At 37.6% G+C, this 19,034-nt stretch overlaps 2 protein-coding genes across 3 annotated transcripts; both read left to right on the top strand.

Moving 5' to 3' along the window:
- The first annotated feature begins 2,215 nt into the window (after positions 1–2,215).
- Positions 2,216–3,969, top strand: LOC121796458 (UDP-glycosyltransferase 87A1-like). The gene is made up of 2 exons (XM_042195309.1): positions 2,216–2,718; positions 2,899–3,969. Exons 1-2 carry the CDS (start codon positions 2,223–2,225, stop codon positions 3,804–3,806), a joined length of 1,404 nt encoding a protein of 467 aa, XP_042051243.1. The 5' UTR covers positions 2,216–2,222; the 3' UTR covers positions 3,807–3,969.
- Positions 3,970–15,568: 11,599 nt separating this feature from the next.
- LOC121796448 (UDP-glycosyltransferase 87A1-like) lies at positions 15,569–18,488 on the top strand. Of its 2 annotated transcripts, XM_042195308.1 has the most exons (3): positions 15,569–15,652; positions 15,794–16,352; positions 17,452–18,488. In XM_042195308.1, the coding sequence occupies exons 2-3, from the start codon at positions 15,857–15,859 to the stop codon at positions 18,345–18,347; spliced, it is 1,392 nt and encodes a 463-aa protein (XP_042051242.1). In that variant the 5' UTR covers positions 15,569–15,652; positions 15,794–15,856; the 3' UTR covers positions 18,348–18,488. The 2 variants fall into 2 exon arrangements, with proteins under 2 accessions (XP_042051242.1, XP_042051241.1); XM_042195307.1 differs by having other exon boundaries at positions 15,631–16,352.
- Positions 18,489–19,034: the final 546 nt, after the last annotated feature.

The following is a 19,034-nucleotide window of genomic DNA, read 5'->3' as shown; positions in this document are numbered from 1 at the left end:
TCATCAAATTTTAAGATATTAGTGCTGCACGCATGACACCATATTTTATGGGCTGAAATTTTGAACCAATAATCTCTCAATCACAGACAAATTCATGGAATATTTAATCATTGGGCTTCATTCCAATCACAGCTGAATTATATTTAATTATTGGGCTTTATTTCAATCAACATGAATCATTATTTAAAAAATAGAAATACCTTTATATCCGTTTTTATTATCTCTTTTATATTATTCTCTTCATTTAACATACAAAATAAAGTCGCATAAAATTAAATCTCAGGCCACCCAAGGAATGAGTCATCTTCTTCCTTGGAACGGAATGAATACTAAGTACTTCCTCCGCTCCTTAATATGTGTCCCACTTTGACTCGGCACGAGTTTTAAGAAATGTAAAGAAAATTGAGTTGAAAAAATTAATGGCATGTGAGTCTTACTTCTATATATTAGTTTTATAATAATATAATTAAAGAGAGGTGCATCACCAAAAATAGGGTAAATTAATAAGAATTGACCAAAATGAAAAACTAAAACAAGTTATGGGGACATAGAAGTACTCCCTCCGTCCGCCATCAGGAGTCCCGGTTTACTTATACTGTAAATGTTAGATAGACATCATTTTCCACTAACTCATTCCAATCACATTCTATTATAAAAATAATACTCCCTCCCTCAGTCCGCGAATAGGAGTCCCGTTTTTCATTTTAGTCCGTCCGCGAATAGGAGTCCCGGTTCACTTTTACCATAAATGGTAATAGGGTCTCACATTTCATTAAAAACTAATATATATATATATATATATATGTGAGACTCATATTCCACTAACTTTTTCCACCCACTTTTTTTAACATTTCTTAAAACCTGTGTTGTCAAGAAATGAGACTCCTAATGGTGGACGGATGGAGTACTATATAAAAATGGACCTCATATTCCACTATCTTTTCTCACATACTTAAAACTCGTGCTAAACTCAAATGAGACCCCGAATGACGAACGGAGGAAATACTATTTCTCTATTTATTGTAAAAAAGAGTTTCTAATGAGATAAGTCATGATTTCCATTAAATGAAAGGATCATTTCTCAATCCTATATTGGCCAGTATATTGATATAAAATGAATCATGCACAATTCCTCAATAAATGGCAAACCAAATATATATATATAGGATAAATTACCCCCCTCCCATTTAATTCTCGTAACTTTTATTTGTACCAAAATTGTCGATTATATGTATAGGACTTTGATCTAAACAATAATTAATTTTAATACAAAATCAAGACCAAATTGTCATGACTATGAAATTTTGCCAATTTGATGATTAATAAAAATATATCTTATAAAGATGTCATTATTAGTTAGTAGTTTCTAGGGTATTTTATAAAATCCCGATTTAAGAACAATTTTAAAATTATTTTAGGCCAAATCTTTCTAAAGTGATATATAAGCTAACTTACAATGACATCAGTTATATTTAAAATTGACCTTCGTATGTTAGTCATGTGTTTTAGATTAAGATTGAGTTTTGTATAGATAAAAACCCTATAACAGGGAAAAAGTGAAGAAAATACATATAAATGTGGCAAATATCAAATTGGATTACCCAAGCGCCACCTACTACATATTGACACGGTCAAATGGCTATTGTTGTTTATATTTGAGTGAGTCATATATAATCTACCAAAGTAGGTATATACTTACACTAGGTAAAGTTAGTCAAGTCGAATAAATATATTTCAAATAGTTTTCTTATTAAAAAAAACATTATTTTCAGTTTTTCCCCTTTTGGTAGGTTTGAAATATAGTCGCCTCACCTTAATTAAAAGAATAAACTCAAAAATATAAGTGTTGTTTTAAACTCCCATAAAACAGTTAACCCCGAACACAATCACTATAAACGAAAAAGTAAAATAATTCAATATTATTATGAAGCAATTAACCGTAAATACAAACGATTACTAAAAAGTTAACTTTAAACTAAGAATAACAGTAATTCAGATTTACGAAAATGAATCCCAAGCATAAAAAATGATCGGAATTTAGAATGATTACTAAGAGACAAAAAACAAAAGCTTACAAGTAGTAGAAATCAAGTTAGAATGGAGTTGGTAGCTGGCAGTAAAAAAAAATGAAATTAAAATAAAAAGAATACTAAGGTTGTCGTCAACTATAAATACTTAAATATCGACGAACTTCCTATTCAACACACAAAAAAAAAACTCATATGGCGCCGGATGCGAGGAGCGAGCCAATTACAGCGTGCCATGTGGTGGCCGTGCCGTATCCCGGCAGAGGCCACGTCAACCCCATGATGAATCTGTGCAAACTGCTGGCGAGTTTGAAGCCAGATCTCCTCATCACCGTCGTCCTGACGGAGGAGTGGCTTGGCTTGATCGGCGCCGAGGAGAAGCCGCCGGGTATCCGCTTTGCCACCATCCCCAACGTGCTCCCCTCGGAGCGTGAGCGCGCCGCCGACATGCCTAGCTTCGTCGGAGCCACACAGACTAAGATGGGCGAGCCGTTCGAGCAGCTCATGGCCCGGCTCAAGGAGCCGATCCATTTCATAATTGCGGACATGTTTCTGTTCTGGGCGATTGACTTCGGAAACCGGATGAATATTCCGGTGGCATCTCTCTGGCCGATGCCGGCTTCCGTGTTCTCGCTGTTTTACCATTTAGACCTCCTCGAGCGGAATGGCGATCACCCCTTTGACGTTTCAGGTTAGCAGCACGCCCTTTTTAGTACAAAGTGACTGTTGAGTTTGTTAGATAAAATAATCATGAAATGTAGTTTAGAAATTGAAGTGTGTGATTATTTTAGTTGATTATATAGCAAACAGAACAACCTAGAAATTGGATTGTTAATACTATTGATTACTAATATTGGATTACGATTTTTAGAAAGGGGAGAGGAACGAATAGATTACATTGAAGGAATCGAGTCGATCCGGCTGATAGATATTCCATCAATCGCCTACATGAAAGACCAGCGCCTTATCAATCTAGTCCGTCGAATATTCCACAACTTAACCAAGGCTCAATACCTATTAATCTCTTCAATCTACGAGCTGGAATCCCAAGTAATGGAAGCCCTAAACCAGGAATTCTCATTTCCTATATACACTTTTGGCCCTGCTATACCTTATCTCAATCTCGAAAAGGTCACGGCTCTCTCAACCAATAAAACCGATGACGATCTGCTCTATTTTGATTGGTTGAACTCTCAGCCACCGACTTCGGTTCTGTACGTCTCCTTGGGGAGCTTTCTGTCTGTTTCGGCTGAGCAGATGGATGAGATTGCTGATGGATTACGGGCAAGTGGGGTGAGCTTCTTGTGGGTGGCTCGAGGGGAGGCGAAACGGTTGCAGCAACGGTGCGGGGAGGCAGCAGGGAGAGTCGTGCCGTGGTGCGACCAACTTAGAGTGTTGTGTCATCCTAGTATTGGGGGATTCTGGACGCACGGCGGATGGAACTCGACTATGGAGTGTCTTTTCGGTGGGAAGCCTATGATCTGCTTTCCGATAATCCTCGATCAAACTACAATCCGGAAACATGTGGTTGAGGATTGGAAGATCGGAGTGGATTCCAAAAAGGATTTGGCGCCAGGAGATATACTGAGGAGCGGGAAAATAACTGAGATTGTGAAGAAATTCATGGATGCAGATAGCAGTGAGAGAAGATATATGGTGGTGGGAAGAGCCAGAGAATTTCGAGAGATAATTCGACAAGCGGTTTCAGAGGGAGGTTCTTCTTTGACAAACCTCACTTCTTTACTTGATCACATTCAGCTGGCTGCTTCTCATTCTTAATTGTTTGTGCTATTTTATTTGTAAGTGTCACATTATTACATTACAATTGTCTGTCATTTTATTTTACTTGAATTGGAGTGTAATAGTATTAGAATCGTTTGTTACTGCATTTTATTTTAATGGATGTGCAACATTAGAGTGGGCACAAGTGCATGTTTCTGTTCTCGGAGTATTTCTAATCAATTATTATGATCACTAGCAAGTATACTAGGAAATTGTTCGACTTGCAAGATTATATCTTATGATTAAATAGTATTACGTTTAGTTTATGAGATTGAATCTCGCAATTTATATCTAGATGGAAAATCATGTAATAATTAGTCACAGTCATCTCCTCCAACTAAATTAATACCACAACTTAATCATATATGAATTTTCATATGATAATTGGTCATAGAAACCGAATGACATCTATAAGTATATATCCAGTATTTCAATAGGGCCCCAAAGTACGTAATTTTTACCTAATTTTATTAATATTAGAAATGAGACTATTTTTTTGGACATCCAAAAATGACAAAATTAGACTATTTTTGATTGACGGATGGAGTATTTTACATTGACGGAAATATAGTAGTACTATAATTTTCAGATGTAAAATTATAGTACTATATTTGACCACACAAAATTTATTATCATGAAGTCCAAGTAAAATAATCCAAGTATTCAATATGTTACTTCCTCCGTCCCTAAAAAGTACTATACAACATTTAAAATCACATAAATTATAAAGTACAATTGTCATGGCGCGGCGACCGCCGATAGTTGCGGCAGTGCCACCTCTTGATTTTTGATTTATTTTTAAAATCTTTATCTATAAATAATCTATTCCTAAGTCATTTTTTTCATTCCATTCCATTCTATTTATTTTTGTCCAATTATTTTTTTTCCAGTCCAATTAAAATATTCCAACAATTGATAAAATAATGTGATTTTTGGCTGTGGCTGTGGCGTGACCACTATTAGTCTGGACAAGTTTTTGTGGCTGTGGAAGAGTTTTAGTGGGTATGCCTTAGCGGAATCGTGGTTGTGCCACTCTAATTTGAACACTTATTGCCCACGTCGCATCTCCTTTTGATGGAGCCGACACCGATATGAAAAATTATACTACAAATGTTTAGAATGACTTACTCTCAACGTCTAAATCTTAGCTTTGTCACTAGTGGTATATGATAAAATAATTACAGGATTAAATAAAATATAAAAAACAGAAAAAAATTGAAATATATTTTTTACAAATCATGCAAAAATGCATAAAATCAAGGAATAAAAAATAACAATTTTTGTGATAATATTTATGAATTTTTTCATTATAAATTAATTAGATAATTAAAGACTCAACCAACTTTAAAATCGAAATTTCAATCGACCTAGTCATGCAAATCAAATACTTAATCAAGTCATATCTTATCACTCAAAAACCAAATTCATTATAAATCTCTCCACTGAATTTCGTGAAGATTTTTCCAAAAGCTTTAAACTTGATACACAAGATTCAGACTTCCACGGAGCACCAAATTTTGCTATTATTTTGATACACAGCCTAGTTTATGTCATTAAAAGGATATTTGTTGCAAAAAGTGGTTATCATAATGAAAATTCAAAGCACATCCTCCATTTTTTAATGAATATATTGATGAATGTACAATGACTATCAGCTGGAAATGTCACCGTTGCTTAATTGATTAACAACATCCTTTTTCCTCTCCGCAAGCATTATTTGCTAACATTTGTTTATCATGTAGAACTCAACTTAATTAGTATCATCCCCAAATCTATAAAAAATAGTCTTCATAATAAATGATAAGGCTCGTGACGGGTTGTTTTCTCCACGCATTGTGTAGTATATAATATGTTGACATGGATTCGAAGATGGATCAAAATGCATAGATTCAACAGGTATTGAACTGGACGACGCTTCTACATTGTAATAAAATCTCCAATCATAGTAATTTGGTATAAACCCCTTCCTCACAAAGTGTTCTTTCACTGTGTATCAGTAGAAAGAAATTTGTTATAATCACGACGTGCACATGGACATCAAAATTTTGAACCATCCATTTTAAGAGGTATAGCACAACAAAATTTATAACATATCTAACCTATCTGTAGGGATCAAATCACTCGGCATTCACTAATTATCGGGACCTCTTTTGTATTAGGTCACCACTGAGATGGCTAATCTCAGTAAGAACAAGCCAATGAATACAAAAGGAATTAGAACTATTACAATTTATGACTAAGTACAAGATTACAGAGAAACCCTACCCTTTATCAGATCCTTAACCGATCTAATACTTCAAGCTATGCTCCGTAGAAACCCATGCACACTGAAGTACATAAATTAGTAACTCAAGAATAAGATCCTTTCGGATCTAAATCAGAAAAGACAAAGAAAAGGGAATAGAAGATTTAGGATATGGCTCAGGTCGCACACACGACTGCACAGGGCCAAGGACCTCCTCAATCTTCACCAACAAGTCACAAGGGAGCACCGTGAAATAACCAGACTCCAAACCCTTGGGATACTCCGATTACTACAACACTACAGCACCCTCAACGCACAATCACCACAGGTCTCACAATCACTGCCAAAAGGCCTCAAGAACACAAGAATCTCACAGATCTAAGAAATCAACTGAGGATCTTCTACCAAAAGAACTGATTCGAACCCAACCGTTCGAATCCAAAGAAATCTCCAAATCAACACACAGAGAAGAGAGTCGTCGGAGAAGAAGATCGGTGCTCATTTCTTTAGAGAGAGAGAGAGAGAGAACAGTTCTTAGAGAGAAGGCAGAGCAACAAGCAAAGAGAGAGAGAGAGTTGTGTCTAGAATGAGGTGAGGCGGATAGGGACGAGTCTTTTACTCTCCCCAACAAAACACACCCTAGATCCAACGGTGTACAAGCAAGATCCAGGTGAAATGCCAAGTGGTAGCCATCGGAGCATCCTCAAAATAAGTATTGGGCTAACCCAAAAAATGGGTCACCAATAACTGAATGGGACATATGATTAATTCAGCCCAGCTGATTAATAACAAGCCCAACCAATTGGAGTCCATAATATCTCACATACTCCACCTTGGACTAAATTGGGTAAACAGAGGAGAGCCTTGGTCCACGTGTTGCTTCATCACAGCCTACAAGGTTATCTCAAGACACCAAAGAGTTAAAGACTCATTAGTCGAGAAAATAACCAAGTTGCCTAACAAGACACCAGAAGAGAAACCAATTAGTCTTGTAGGACTTAATTGCCTTGAGATTTCAATAAGTCAAAGCCTAAAGAATCAACAAGGTCTTCCCTCGGGACATGTACATGCACATGCACATGCTAACCACAGTCAAAATGCAAACTTCTAATGCAAGTGAGCAATTTATCAACAGGTAAGCACTTAGTACCCATATCAGCAGGGTTCCTATCAGTATGCACTTTATGCAATGAAATCTCTTGTTTTTCAACCACATCTCAAATGAAATGGAACCTAAGATCTATATGCTTAGTTCTATCATGAAATACAGGATTTTTGCATAACTATATAGCAGACTGACTATCAGAATAAACAACATGAACAAATTTCAAGAATTTGAGTTCAGAAAGAATTCCCTTTAACCAAATTGATTCTTCCATAGCCTCTGCGATGGCTATATATTCTGATTCAGTAGTGGAGAGGGCTACTATATGTTGTAGTTGTGATTTCCAGCTTATACATAATCCACACACTGTAAACACATAAGAATTAGTGGACTTTCTCTTGTCTCTATCATTTGCATAGTTAGAATCTACAAAACCACATAGATTTACACCATCATCACACTTAGAAAAGCACAGACCATACTTAGAAGTATGTTTAAGATATCTCAGAAGCCATTTCAAGGCCTCCCAGTGCACAGGTCCAGGATTTAACATATATCTACTCAAGCAGGACACAACATAAGCAATATCTGGCCTAGTACTAACCATTAAGTACATAACAGAACCTATAGCATTGGCATAAGGGATCTTTTTCATAGCATTGATATTAGATTCAGACTTTGGACACAGATCTTTACTCAACAGAAAATGAGCAGCTAAAGGCACAGAAGCAGTTTTAGCAGCAGACATGTTAAACTTTTGCAAGATCTTAAGCACATATGGTTCTTGGTGAAGCACAAGGACATACTGCTTTCTGTTCCTATAGATATTAATGCCCAAAATCTTTTGAGCATCACCAAGATCCTTCATGTCAAAGTTATCACACAAAGCAGATTGCACATACTTGATGGCTTTAAGGCAGGGTCCCAAAATCAGCATATCATCAACATATAGCAAAAGAAAGACATGAACCTTATCAAGATTTTTCACATATAGGCAAGCATCAAAGGTACTTCTCACAAACCCAAGTTTTTGCATACAAGAATTAAACTTGATGTTTCATTGTCTAGGGGATTGCTTTAAATCATACAAGAACTTTTTCAGCAAACACACATGATTGGGATACTTGGAATCCACAAAACCCCCAAGCTGCTTCATAGAGATAGTTTTATCTAAGTCACCATGCAAGAAGGTAGTTTTCACATCCATTTGTTTCAATTCCCAATCAAAATGAGCACATAGGGCAAGCATTAGTCTAACATTAGTAAACTTCACAACATGAGCAAATATTTCAGTGTAATCTACCCCCTCTTATTGAGTAAAACCCTTAGCCACAAGTCTGGCCTTGTACCTCAGGCCATCTACCTCATTTTTAATATTATAGAGCCACCTACAGTCAACAACAGAAGCACTAGCAGGTAGAGGAACAAGCAGCCAAGTACAATTAATTTTCAAAGAGAGCATTTAATCTTCCATGGCTTTTTGCCATTGACTCCAAAACTTAGATTTAACAACCTGTTTATAAGACTGAGGCTCATCACCATCAGATTCATGCACATTAAAAGCTAAAGTAATCAAGTTGACCAAACCAGTATATCTATTAGGCTCATTAATGTGTCTCCTGACTCTATCTCTAGACAGGAGATAATTTTTCAAATCTGGACCAGGGTTAACAACAGGTTCAGTCTCAGCAACTTGGTCATCATGATGAGTCACATTTTGGTTGTGAACAGGTCAGGGCTCAGTCTCAGGTTCAGGCTCAGGGGTGATAGGATTGGAATTCCTGAAGTGTTCTACCTCACTTGGAGCATCCTTAGATGACTCCACATCAATGGGAGTGTCAATGGACTCCACCTCACTAAGAGGCTCACTGTCAACACTTGTTAGAGAGAAATCAGGGGCAAGTTTAAGACAGGGAAATTCATATTCATTGAAGACTACATCTCTACTTATAGTGACCCTGAAACCAAGCTCACCCCTATTCCAGATCCTATAACCCTTTACACCCTCGGGGTATCCAAGAAACACCCCTTTCTTGGATCTGGGGTCCAGCTTATCAGTTTTGGTATGAATGAAGACACTACAGTCAAAGACTCTCAAATGGGATAAAGTAATTTTTCTACCAGTGAAAATAGCTTCTGGACACTTCCCCTAGAGGGGAACAGAAGGAGACCTATTGACAAGGTAGGCTGAAGTCAGTAAGGCTTCACCCAAAAATTTTTAGACAAACCACTTTTAGATAAAAGACACCTAACTTTTTCCAAAAGGCTTCTGTTCATCCTTTCATCAACTCCATTTTTGCTGAGGGGTATAAGGGGTAGTCTTGTGTCTTTTAATTCCAAATTGAGAACACATAGAATCCATTTGGGAATTACAAAACTCAAGACCATTATTTGTTCTGATCACCTTAATGGTTTTTCCGGTTTGATTTTCAACAAGATTTTTCCATGTTAAAAATTTTTCAAAGACTTCAGACTTATTTTTCATCAAAAAACACCAAACTTTTCTGGAAAATCATCAATAACAGACAGAAAGTACACAAACCATGAATGAGTAGAAACGGAGGATGGACCCCACACATCCATGTATAGGTACTCAATAACACTATGACTGATATTTTCAGTTACAAGTGTTGGGAAAGACACTCTATGTTGTTTGCCTAAAACACAAGTGTCACAGAAGGGCAGACTATTTTGAAAATCATTTTCAGACAACAACTCATTTTTCTTCATAATATTTAGACCCTTCTCACTCATATGACCAAGTATATTATGCCATAACATGGTTTTATCAACCTTGACCACATTTGAAACATTATTCACACAGGCCAAAGACTGAGCAGAACACACATAGAGATTATATGTCTTCACAGCTTTAAACAAGCACATAACACCTTTACAGATTTTCATAGCACCCTGCACCCACTTTCCCTCAAGCCCATCTTGCTCTGAACAAGTACAAGAAAGCAGGTTGTAATATAAATCAGGCACATATATCACATCCTTCAAATTAAGCACATAGTCATTGCTGAATTTCAAACACACAGTTCCAATGCCAAGAATCTGACACTTTTTGTCATTAGTCATAGACACAAAAGTATTTTCAACAGGTTTGAACTCAGAAAACACAGATTTGAAGGGAAAGATATGATAGGTGCATCCTGAATCAATTAGCCAATCATTCATGGAAAAAGAACAGCCAAGAGAGGATTTAACAGACAGAATATCATGAGTCATGAAGCAAACACCTTCAGAATCATTATTCTTAGTCAGGTTAGCAATTGAATCCAATTGATTATTATTGTTTTTCTGCTTTTTGGGATTAGGGCACTCCTTTTTATAGTGATCAACCTCACCACAGTTAAAACACTTTCTATTAGCCTTAGGATTCTTGCTCTTAGACCTGGACCTACTCTTGCCCTTCTTTTTACCATTACCATTAGAGTTACTATCCTCATTACCCCCTCTTGTTTTAGATTTGTCCCTAACATTTAAAGCTTTGGACTGAGCAGATTTAAAAGCCTGATTTTCTTTCATTTCAATTTCCTTGGATTTTAAAGAACTAATGATCAAATCAAGAGGGGCACTATCCCTGCCATACTTTATTGCAGCTTTAACATCATTATAGGAATCAGAGATATCATTCATTAGAGCAATACTAGTATACTCATCAATGGTTTTGTCACCAGACCTTTTAATATCTTGAACAAGTTTTTGAAAAACATCAATGTTATCCTCAATGTCCTTTGAAAGATCAAGTTTAACTTAAAAAGTTTTTTCAACAATACATCCTTGAAGACATTGAGGTTTCAGTATACAGAGTATCTAGCTTTGCCCATAACTCAGAAGCAGACTCAATGGCCCCAACCTTTCTGATCACAAAATCAGAAAGGTTGAGGATTATAGTAGACTTGGCTAATTCATTCATTTCAGCAACCTTATCTTCAGATTCAGTATCAAGGATAGTTTTCTCTACTGACTTTAAAAACTTTTTGCTGAATCAAAATACATTTTATTTTCTGTTTCCAGATAACAAAATCATTTTTCCTATTGAAAGGAACAATACCAACTGGCTGAGACATTTTCAGGAAAATTTTACACACACAAAAGAACCAACAAGACGAAGGCACGGCAAGCAACCCTGCTAGCACAGAAAGTGGACTTAAACACAAAACAATCAGAGAGTCCACTTAGAACAGGTATGCAGGGATTTTTCATGCAAGAATCACGGATGCACACTTACAGCAAGGCACACACACAGGAGACATGTCAAAGTGATTCCAGACACAAGAATCAAGTCCAAATGAGTTCCTCCCTATCTGTCACGTGTACCCCGACAAGAGGATTTCCCAGTTCACAATCACCCAATGTATGGGGGCACAGGGGGTCACTCAAGGCGGTTAAGGCACAGGGTGGATAGATAATTCACTCAAGACACAGAAACTAAGTTCTGGAATACACACTTTGAACACAAACAAGCACACAGAAAGCGGCAACCGAAGTAAGAAAGCTGTAAAGCACCAAGAAACATGCAGAAGACAAGAGCACAGAAAACCTAAGCCACGGCCAGTGGCTACTACCAGCAACAACTGCCCACCCCTAAAACTAGAAAGTAGTAAAAGTTTTAGGGTTCAAGCCAATTTACCAGAGTGGATACTCTTCGTTAAGGTGTATCCGTCTTACCTCATGGCTTATACCGGAGGCCAAGCTTTACTCTGAAGAGCCCACCTCCTTTTAATTTGCGACCCGGCATGCCCAAGTGATCCCCCCGTGGCTCTGATACCACTGTAGGGATCAGATCACTCGGGATTCACTAATTACCGAGACCTCTTTTGTATTAGGTCACCACTGAGATGGCTAATCTCAGTAAGAACAAGCCAAGGAATACAAAAGGAATTAGAACTATTACAATTTATGATTAAGTACAAGATTACATAGAAACCCTAGCCTATATCAGATCCTTAACCGATCTGATACTTCAAGCTATACTCCGTAGAAACCCATGCACACTGAAGTACACAAATTAGTAATACAAGAATAAGATCCTTTCGGATCTAAATCAGAAAAGAAAAAGAAAAGGGAATAGAAGAATTAGGATATGGCTCAGGTCGCAAACACGACTGCACAGGGCCAAGGACCTCCTCAATGCACAATCACCACATGTCTCACAATCACTGCCAAAAGGCCTCAAGAACACAAGAATCTCACAGATCTAAGAAATCAACCGGGGATCTTCTACCAAAAGAACTGATTCGAACCCAACCGTTCGAATCCAAAGAAATCTCCAAATCAACACAGAAGTTGAGAGATCAACACCCAGTTCTCACAAAAACAGAGAAGAGAGTCGCCGGAGAAGAAGATCGGTGCTCATTTCTTTATAGAGAGAGAGAACAGTTCTTAGAGAGAAGGCAGAGCAACAAGCAAAGAGAGAGAGAGAGAAAGAGTTGTGTCTAGAATGAGGAGAGGCGGATAGGGATGAGTCTTTTACTCTCCCCAACAAAACACACCCTAGATCCAACGGTGTACAAGCAATATCCAGGTGAAGTGCCAAGTGGCAGCCATCGGAGCATCCTCAGAATAAGTATTGGGCTAACCCAAAAAATGGGTCACCAATAACTGAATGGGCCACATGATTAATTCAGCCCAGTTGATTAATAACAAGCCCAACCAATTGGAGTCCATAATATCTCACACTATCAATAAAATCATGATTGAATTCTCTGGTGGGATATTTTTTTCTCATACATCCACTTTCGTCCCGAAATTTTATCCATTTCACAATCCTATAGTATGAAATTAATATATATCAAAACAAATATAATAACATTTTTAATTAGTTAACAAAGAATTTAGAGAAAATAACTAACAAATTAAAATTATACATTTAGATAACGAAAAGATAGCGAGGCGGGGTGGCTACGAGCAAAGTGACTACTTCCGATTTGTAGAAATAACGGGGAAAGATAGAAAAATTGTAGGAAAAGATTGAAGAAATCGCACTGGAGAGAAAATGAAAAAAGTAAAATGAGAGAGGGCGAGATGCGGAATTTTTGAGCACCTTGCAAGTGCTTGGAATTTTCCATGCACAATCAAGTAGTGCTCAGAAACATCGGTGGAATAGAATTTATTATATAAATTTATTAAAAAATAAATTGTCTAAATTTATTTGGAACCATTCGTTTATTATGCGCTCGAGAATTCCTAGCACATTCTTAGTGCTCGGAAATCTCACAATATCTACAACGGATACAACCGAGCACAAAAGTGCTCAGAATTATTCGTTTATTACGAGCACATAGTAGGTGCTCGGGAATTCCTAGCACATTCTTAGGATGCTCGGACATTGCTCGGAGTTGCCAAATTATATTCTGAGCACTTTGGTGCTTGGAAATCGCATAGTATCTACAATGGAAACGTGCTCGGAATCTCTCTAAAATTGTGAGCATGTAGTAGGTGCTTGGGAATTTCTTGCCACATTTATAGGATACTTGCAATTGCCAAAACATATTCCTAACCGTGCTCGAAATGTGCTCGGTAAGTGCACAATTATTTTATCGGTCCAACTATTTTTCTCATATTGGTGCTCATAAACATTTGCTAGATAAGTAGTAGTAGTAGTGACTCAACTTATTTTAACACAAGTGATACCCGCAAGTGTACGGGGCCAGTGTAGCAATTAGTAAGCAAGAGTATCGTATCCCACAGAGACAATTTTGTATCACTTAACTACCACGAACAAAAATCAACTACTATCTAGACAATCAAGAAAAGATTGGCTTGTTCTAACAACTAATAAAAGCATATAGTAAGCAAGTAACAATTAAGAACAAGGAAACACGGTGTAAAAAGGATGTGAAAAGATAATATGGAGAAAATTGCAGAACTCAAGGATCCGATGCACAATTCCAAGATCTTATCCAGTCAATTCGCTTTACCTTTTGGTGTCTCTAGAGTTACTAAGCCGACCACAATTATAGATTAAACCCCCTCCCGAGGTGAGAAACCTGTAGATTAGGTGCTATGATCGAAGTCCCCTTCTAATCCTAAACTCCTAACTCCCAAAAGCTCGATTAGGTCAATGACCTCACTCAAAACCTCAACTCTCCCGAGTTCTATTGTATTAAGGGTGTGAATTATTCTTCTTTCCGGATTAATTATTTCATCTCCCGATTAATCTAATTAATCCTACACAATCAAGCGGTGATCAAGCAATTGAAAGGAATAAACCCAAGAATAATCAAATAACTACAAGAGCAAGGCAAGAACAAAATCAATCGGATAAAAACTATGAAATCAGTGCATCATCACCAAGAATTCTACAAGAGATGTTTAGCTACTCATGTTTATAGAGAAAACCATGTTCAAAACAAATGAATTCAACAAATACATGAAGTAAAGATTAAGATACTCCTGTAAGAATGAATCTACGGAATGGCAACTTCAATCTTCCGATTGGAAGTCTTCAATATTCAATTCTCTCTCTCAAAGTGTTCTTCGGGGTGTGTGTGAGTGTTGGAGGTGGTAGGTGTAGAATGGAATGAACCCTAGGCTTCTTCTCCTCTTAATCCCCTTAAAAAATCGCGTTTTTGGCATAAAAATACGTCAAAACAACGTACCCGGCCGGGTGGAATTATAAAGGGTAAAATTCACCCGGCCGGGTGATGATTTTCGACCAGATTCTTCTCCATTTGAGACACCCGGCCGGGTGGATTTACAGGGTAATAATTCACCCGGCCGCGTGAGATTTTCTGGACAGCGCAGTGTTCGTAAAACAGCCATATCTCTCTCATCCGAACTTCGATTGGGGCGTGTAAGGTACCTACGCGAAGCTCTTTCGAAGACGAAGAGAATGATGTGCATTGGGGGTTGATTGGACTTCAAAATCTCCAGTAAAATTGTCTCATGCCAAGACTGCTGCTCATCCACCTATTTTGCACATTTTTCTACACATTCTTAACAAAATGGTCAATATACTAACATAATACAGAAGTAGATGTAAACACGCCTAATAATAGATGAAATATGATCAAATTCATACAAAACCACCCTCTAAAACCATGTAAAATCCAAGTGTGTCAAGTAGTGTTTTTTAATTTCATAGTGTATTTCATTTTACCAATTTACAATAGATCGGGCACCCAACAATGAGATGAACCACAAACAAAACAGAGCCACCCGGATGTGTGGTACATCTATCCACCCATATTTAATTATACTATAATCATTAAATTCTAATTACACATAAATATTAACTGATCTAAGATTAATAAACATAATTGGAATAATGACTTGGGGGGTCATGCACAGATTCAAACTTCCACAAAGCAGCAAGTCAAGTTTTTGCCATTTGAAAAGTATTTGTGAGAGAAAAAGGTCATTGCATGTGTAGAAAGCTGAAACCATATGACTACTCCTGCCCGCACAAAATTTCCCAAAATTAATCAAATAAATACAAAGACAAATACAAAGTCCAAATCGCGAACGAATCACAACACGGTACTGTTCTTAATTGATGAAAAACTTGTGGACTTGTGGTTTCGTTTCCTTTCCATAGCCGCGATTTAGCATTTTATAATTTTATTTTTATTACTATTTTTGATGAATATATACTAACTACTCCATAAATCTGATATTCAGTTCCACACTAAGAGAGTAATTCCTTTATATTTATTCCCCCAATCAATAAGGTTAGCCACAACCATGTCTCCGGTCCACGAGCAGCCAATCCCATCGCGCCACGTGGTGGTGATGCCGTACCCTGGGCGCGGCCACATCAACCCCGTGCTCAGCCTCTGCACAGCCATGGCCGATCGGAGCTCCGACATCCACATAACCGTGGTGGTGACAGAGGAGTGGCTCGGCTTACTCGCCTATGAGAAAAATCCGTCGAACGTGGCTTTTGCCGCCATCCCAAACGTGGTGCCGTCGGAGAAGGTCCGCGGCGACGATCTTCAGGCCTTCGTTGCAGCGGTTCTGACCAAAATGCAGGCGCCGTTCGAGCAGCTTCTGGACAGCGGATCGCTGCCGCCGCCGGATTTCATTATAGGCGATGCGTTTATGTCCTGGGTCCACGAAGTCGCCGCCAAACGGAATATTCCGTCGGCTCATATGTGGACCATGTCGGCGGCGGTGTACACTGTGTTTTACCATTTTGACCTTCTGGTTCAGAACGGCCACTACCCCGTTGATTTGTCAGGTTTCATTTTTTTCTCACTCGTTTTCTACATATATACTCACGTCACGTCTATAACTTTTCGTTTCCGATTAATTGTTATTAGTACTCGTTTTTTGCTCAACTATTTTATTTCATGTGTATAATGATATAATTATGTGAGTGATAAACATGGATTTTGTAATACTACCACTAGTATATATACATTAAAAATAAATCAAGTTAACAAAAGGGGGATGACTAATTGATTGATTTGCAAGAATGATGACAGAATGAATTTAGTTTAGACTAGCAAGAAAGAAAGTTTCGATTTGATTTGTCTATCAATATATAGTCTCATTTTTCTTATTTGAATGCAGGGTGGGTGATATGACAGATTTTCTCCTTTTGTTATTTTGTTACTTAGTATCCACCAATTAATAATACTCCCTCCTTTTTTTTAAAAATAACAACTATTTCTATTTTGGATCATTCCTTAAAAATAGAAACATTAGAATCTTTCTATCTTAGGAAATGGACCTCACAATCCACTAACTCTACTTTCACTACTTTTTCTCTTCCTCTCTTACTTTATTCATTTTCCTTTCCTCTCTTTTACTTTATCAATTGTGCATTAAAATCCGTGTTGTTTCAAGTGTTTCTATTTTTTTAATACGGAGGGAGTAGAATAATATTTTTTTCATTTTTAGTAAATAACTTCGTATCATGCCAACTCATTACACACACTTTACTAAACTAATACTCCTCCACTCTAAAAAAATATAGACTTTGGGACGGCATAAGTTCTAATACGAAATTGGTAAAATAGGAGAGATAGAAGGAAAAAAATAATTTGAGTATTGTTAGTGAAAAATGTGACTTATCTCATAAGAGAGAAAAACAAACTAAATATAGAAAGCGATTAATTTTATGGGAATAACCAAAATGGAAAAAGTAAGCTATTTTTATAGGATGGAGCGGAAATAGTATATGACTCAAATTCAATTAATTTTCCATCTATTTTCTTTATAAAGTCAATCAATTTTTTAAGACTTGTGTCGATCAAAATGTGTATTTAAATGGCATATGGACTGACGGAGGAAGTACTAATAATCTAGAAACTGACATCATGTATTTTCCACAGTTAATGGAGACGCGGTTGTGGACTATATTCCGGGGCTCCCACCAGTTCGTGTTGCTGACCTCCCACTAATCATAAGAGACCAGGAATCCATGCCAAAGCTCATACATATATTACCCAAAGACTCCAACGCAAAACACCTCATTTTCACATCCTATTACCACCTGGAATCCCAAGTTATCGATGCTCTGAAGCACAAATCTTCACTAGCAATCTACACCGTGGGCCCCGTTGCCGTATATTTGAGGCTCAGGGATTTGAAAATGAGCAGTGGCGTGGCCGCAGCCGCTGATGACTACTTGAGATGGCTAGACCACCAGCCACCAAGCTCAGTGTTGTACATCTCGTTAGGCAGTTTCTTGCATATCTCAGCACCCCAGATGGATGAGATTGCTGCAGGGTTGCAGGAGAGTGGTGTTAGGTTCTTGTGGGTGGCTAGACGAGAGGCGGCTCGGTTACAGAAGATGTGTGGGGAAAAGGGCGTGTTGGTTGAGTGGTGCGATCAGCTGAGAGTGCTCTCTCATCCTTCTGTCGGGGGGTTCTTGTCGCACTGTGGATGGAACTCGACTAAGGAGGCACTGCTGGCGGGCGTGCCGGTGCTTACTTTTCCTATCATTATGGACCAGATCTCGGATGCCAAGGCCATTGTTCAGGATTGGAAAGTTGGTTGGAGGTTTCTGGAGAGGGAGTTTGATGACACAAATTTGAAGAAGAGGGATGAGATTGCTGGGATTGTCAAGAGGTTTATGGATTTGGAGAGTTCACAGAGGCAAGAGCTTACAAGAAATGCAACAAAATTGAGGAAGATTTGTGAGGCAGAATTTGCAAATGGAGGCTCACACCAAACCAATCTTGCTCATTTACTTAAATCAATCTATCTTGATCCACCTCAAGCCTAGTAATAATCGAACAAGCCATATATATATATATAGAGGTGTGATCAAATACAAACTCTCTAAAATACAAACTATACAAACTATGTCACCGGAGTGTACAAATTATGTCAACGGACTGTACAAATTCTGTCACCGGGGGTCGATGTCAACGGAATGTACAAATTATGTCACCGGGGGATGTACGGAGTGTACAAATTCTGTCGACGGGGGTGTCCAAATTCTGATTTTTCGATGTCAAAATGTTGACATTAGAAAAATCTCTTATATTAACCGTTGATTAATTGTATTAAGTGAGTATGATTAAAGTTTGTATAGTTTGTATTTTAGAGAGTTTGTATTTTATCACACCCCTATATATATATATATATATATATATATATATATATATATATATATATATATATATAGGGGAGCGTTATTCTCCTTTTCACATCTTAGATTCTTTTTCCTTCTTAATATTACGCGTTAGATCTAAGGCATCAACGGATCAGATTGATTCTATAAAACTGGTTCCGTGTTGCATTATAGAAGGTGGTTGTATGCATTACAGGGTTATTATTGACATTTGACGGAAAAGTAACTGCCACATTTTGGTATCTGCGAATAATGCACCACATGGTCACGAGTAATGCATATAATTGACTATATAATGCACAATATGTGAACTGCAATGTATACGAATAAGATGTA

Source organism: Salvia splendens, chromosome 1, assembly GCF_004379255.2.
Source record: "Salvia splendens isolate huo1 chromosome 1, SspV2, whole genome shotgun sequence".
Taxonomy (NCBI): domain Eukaryota; kingdom Viridiplantae; phylum Streptophyta; class Magnoliopsida; order Lamiales; family Lamiaceae; genus Salvia; species Salvia splendens.
This window is presented reverse-complemented; position numbering and strand designations above follow the sequence as displayed.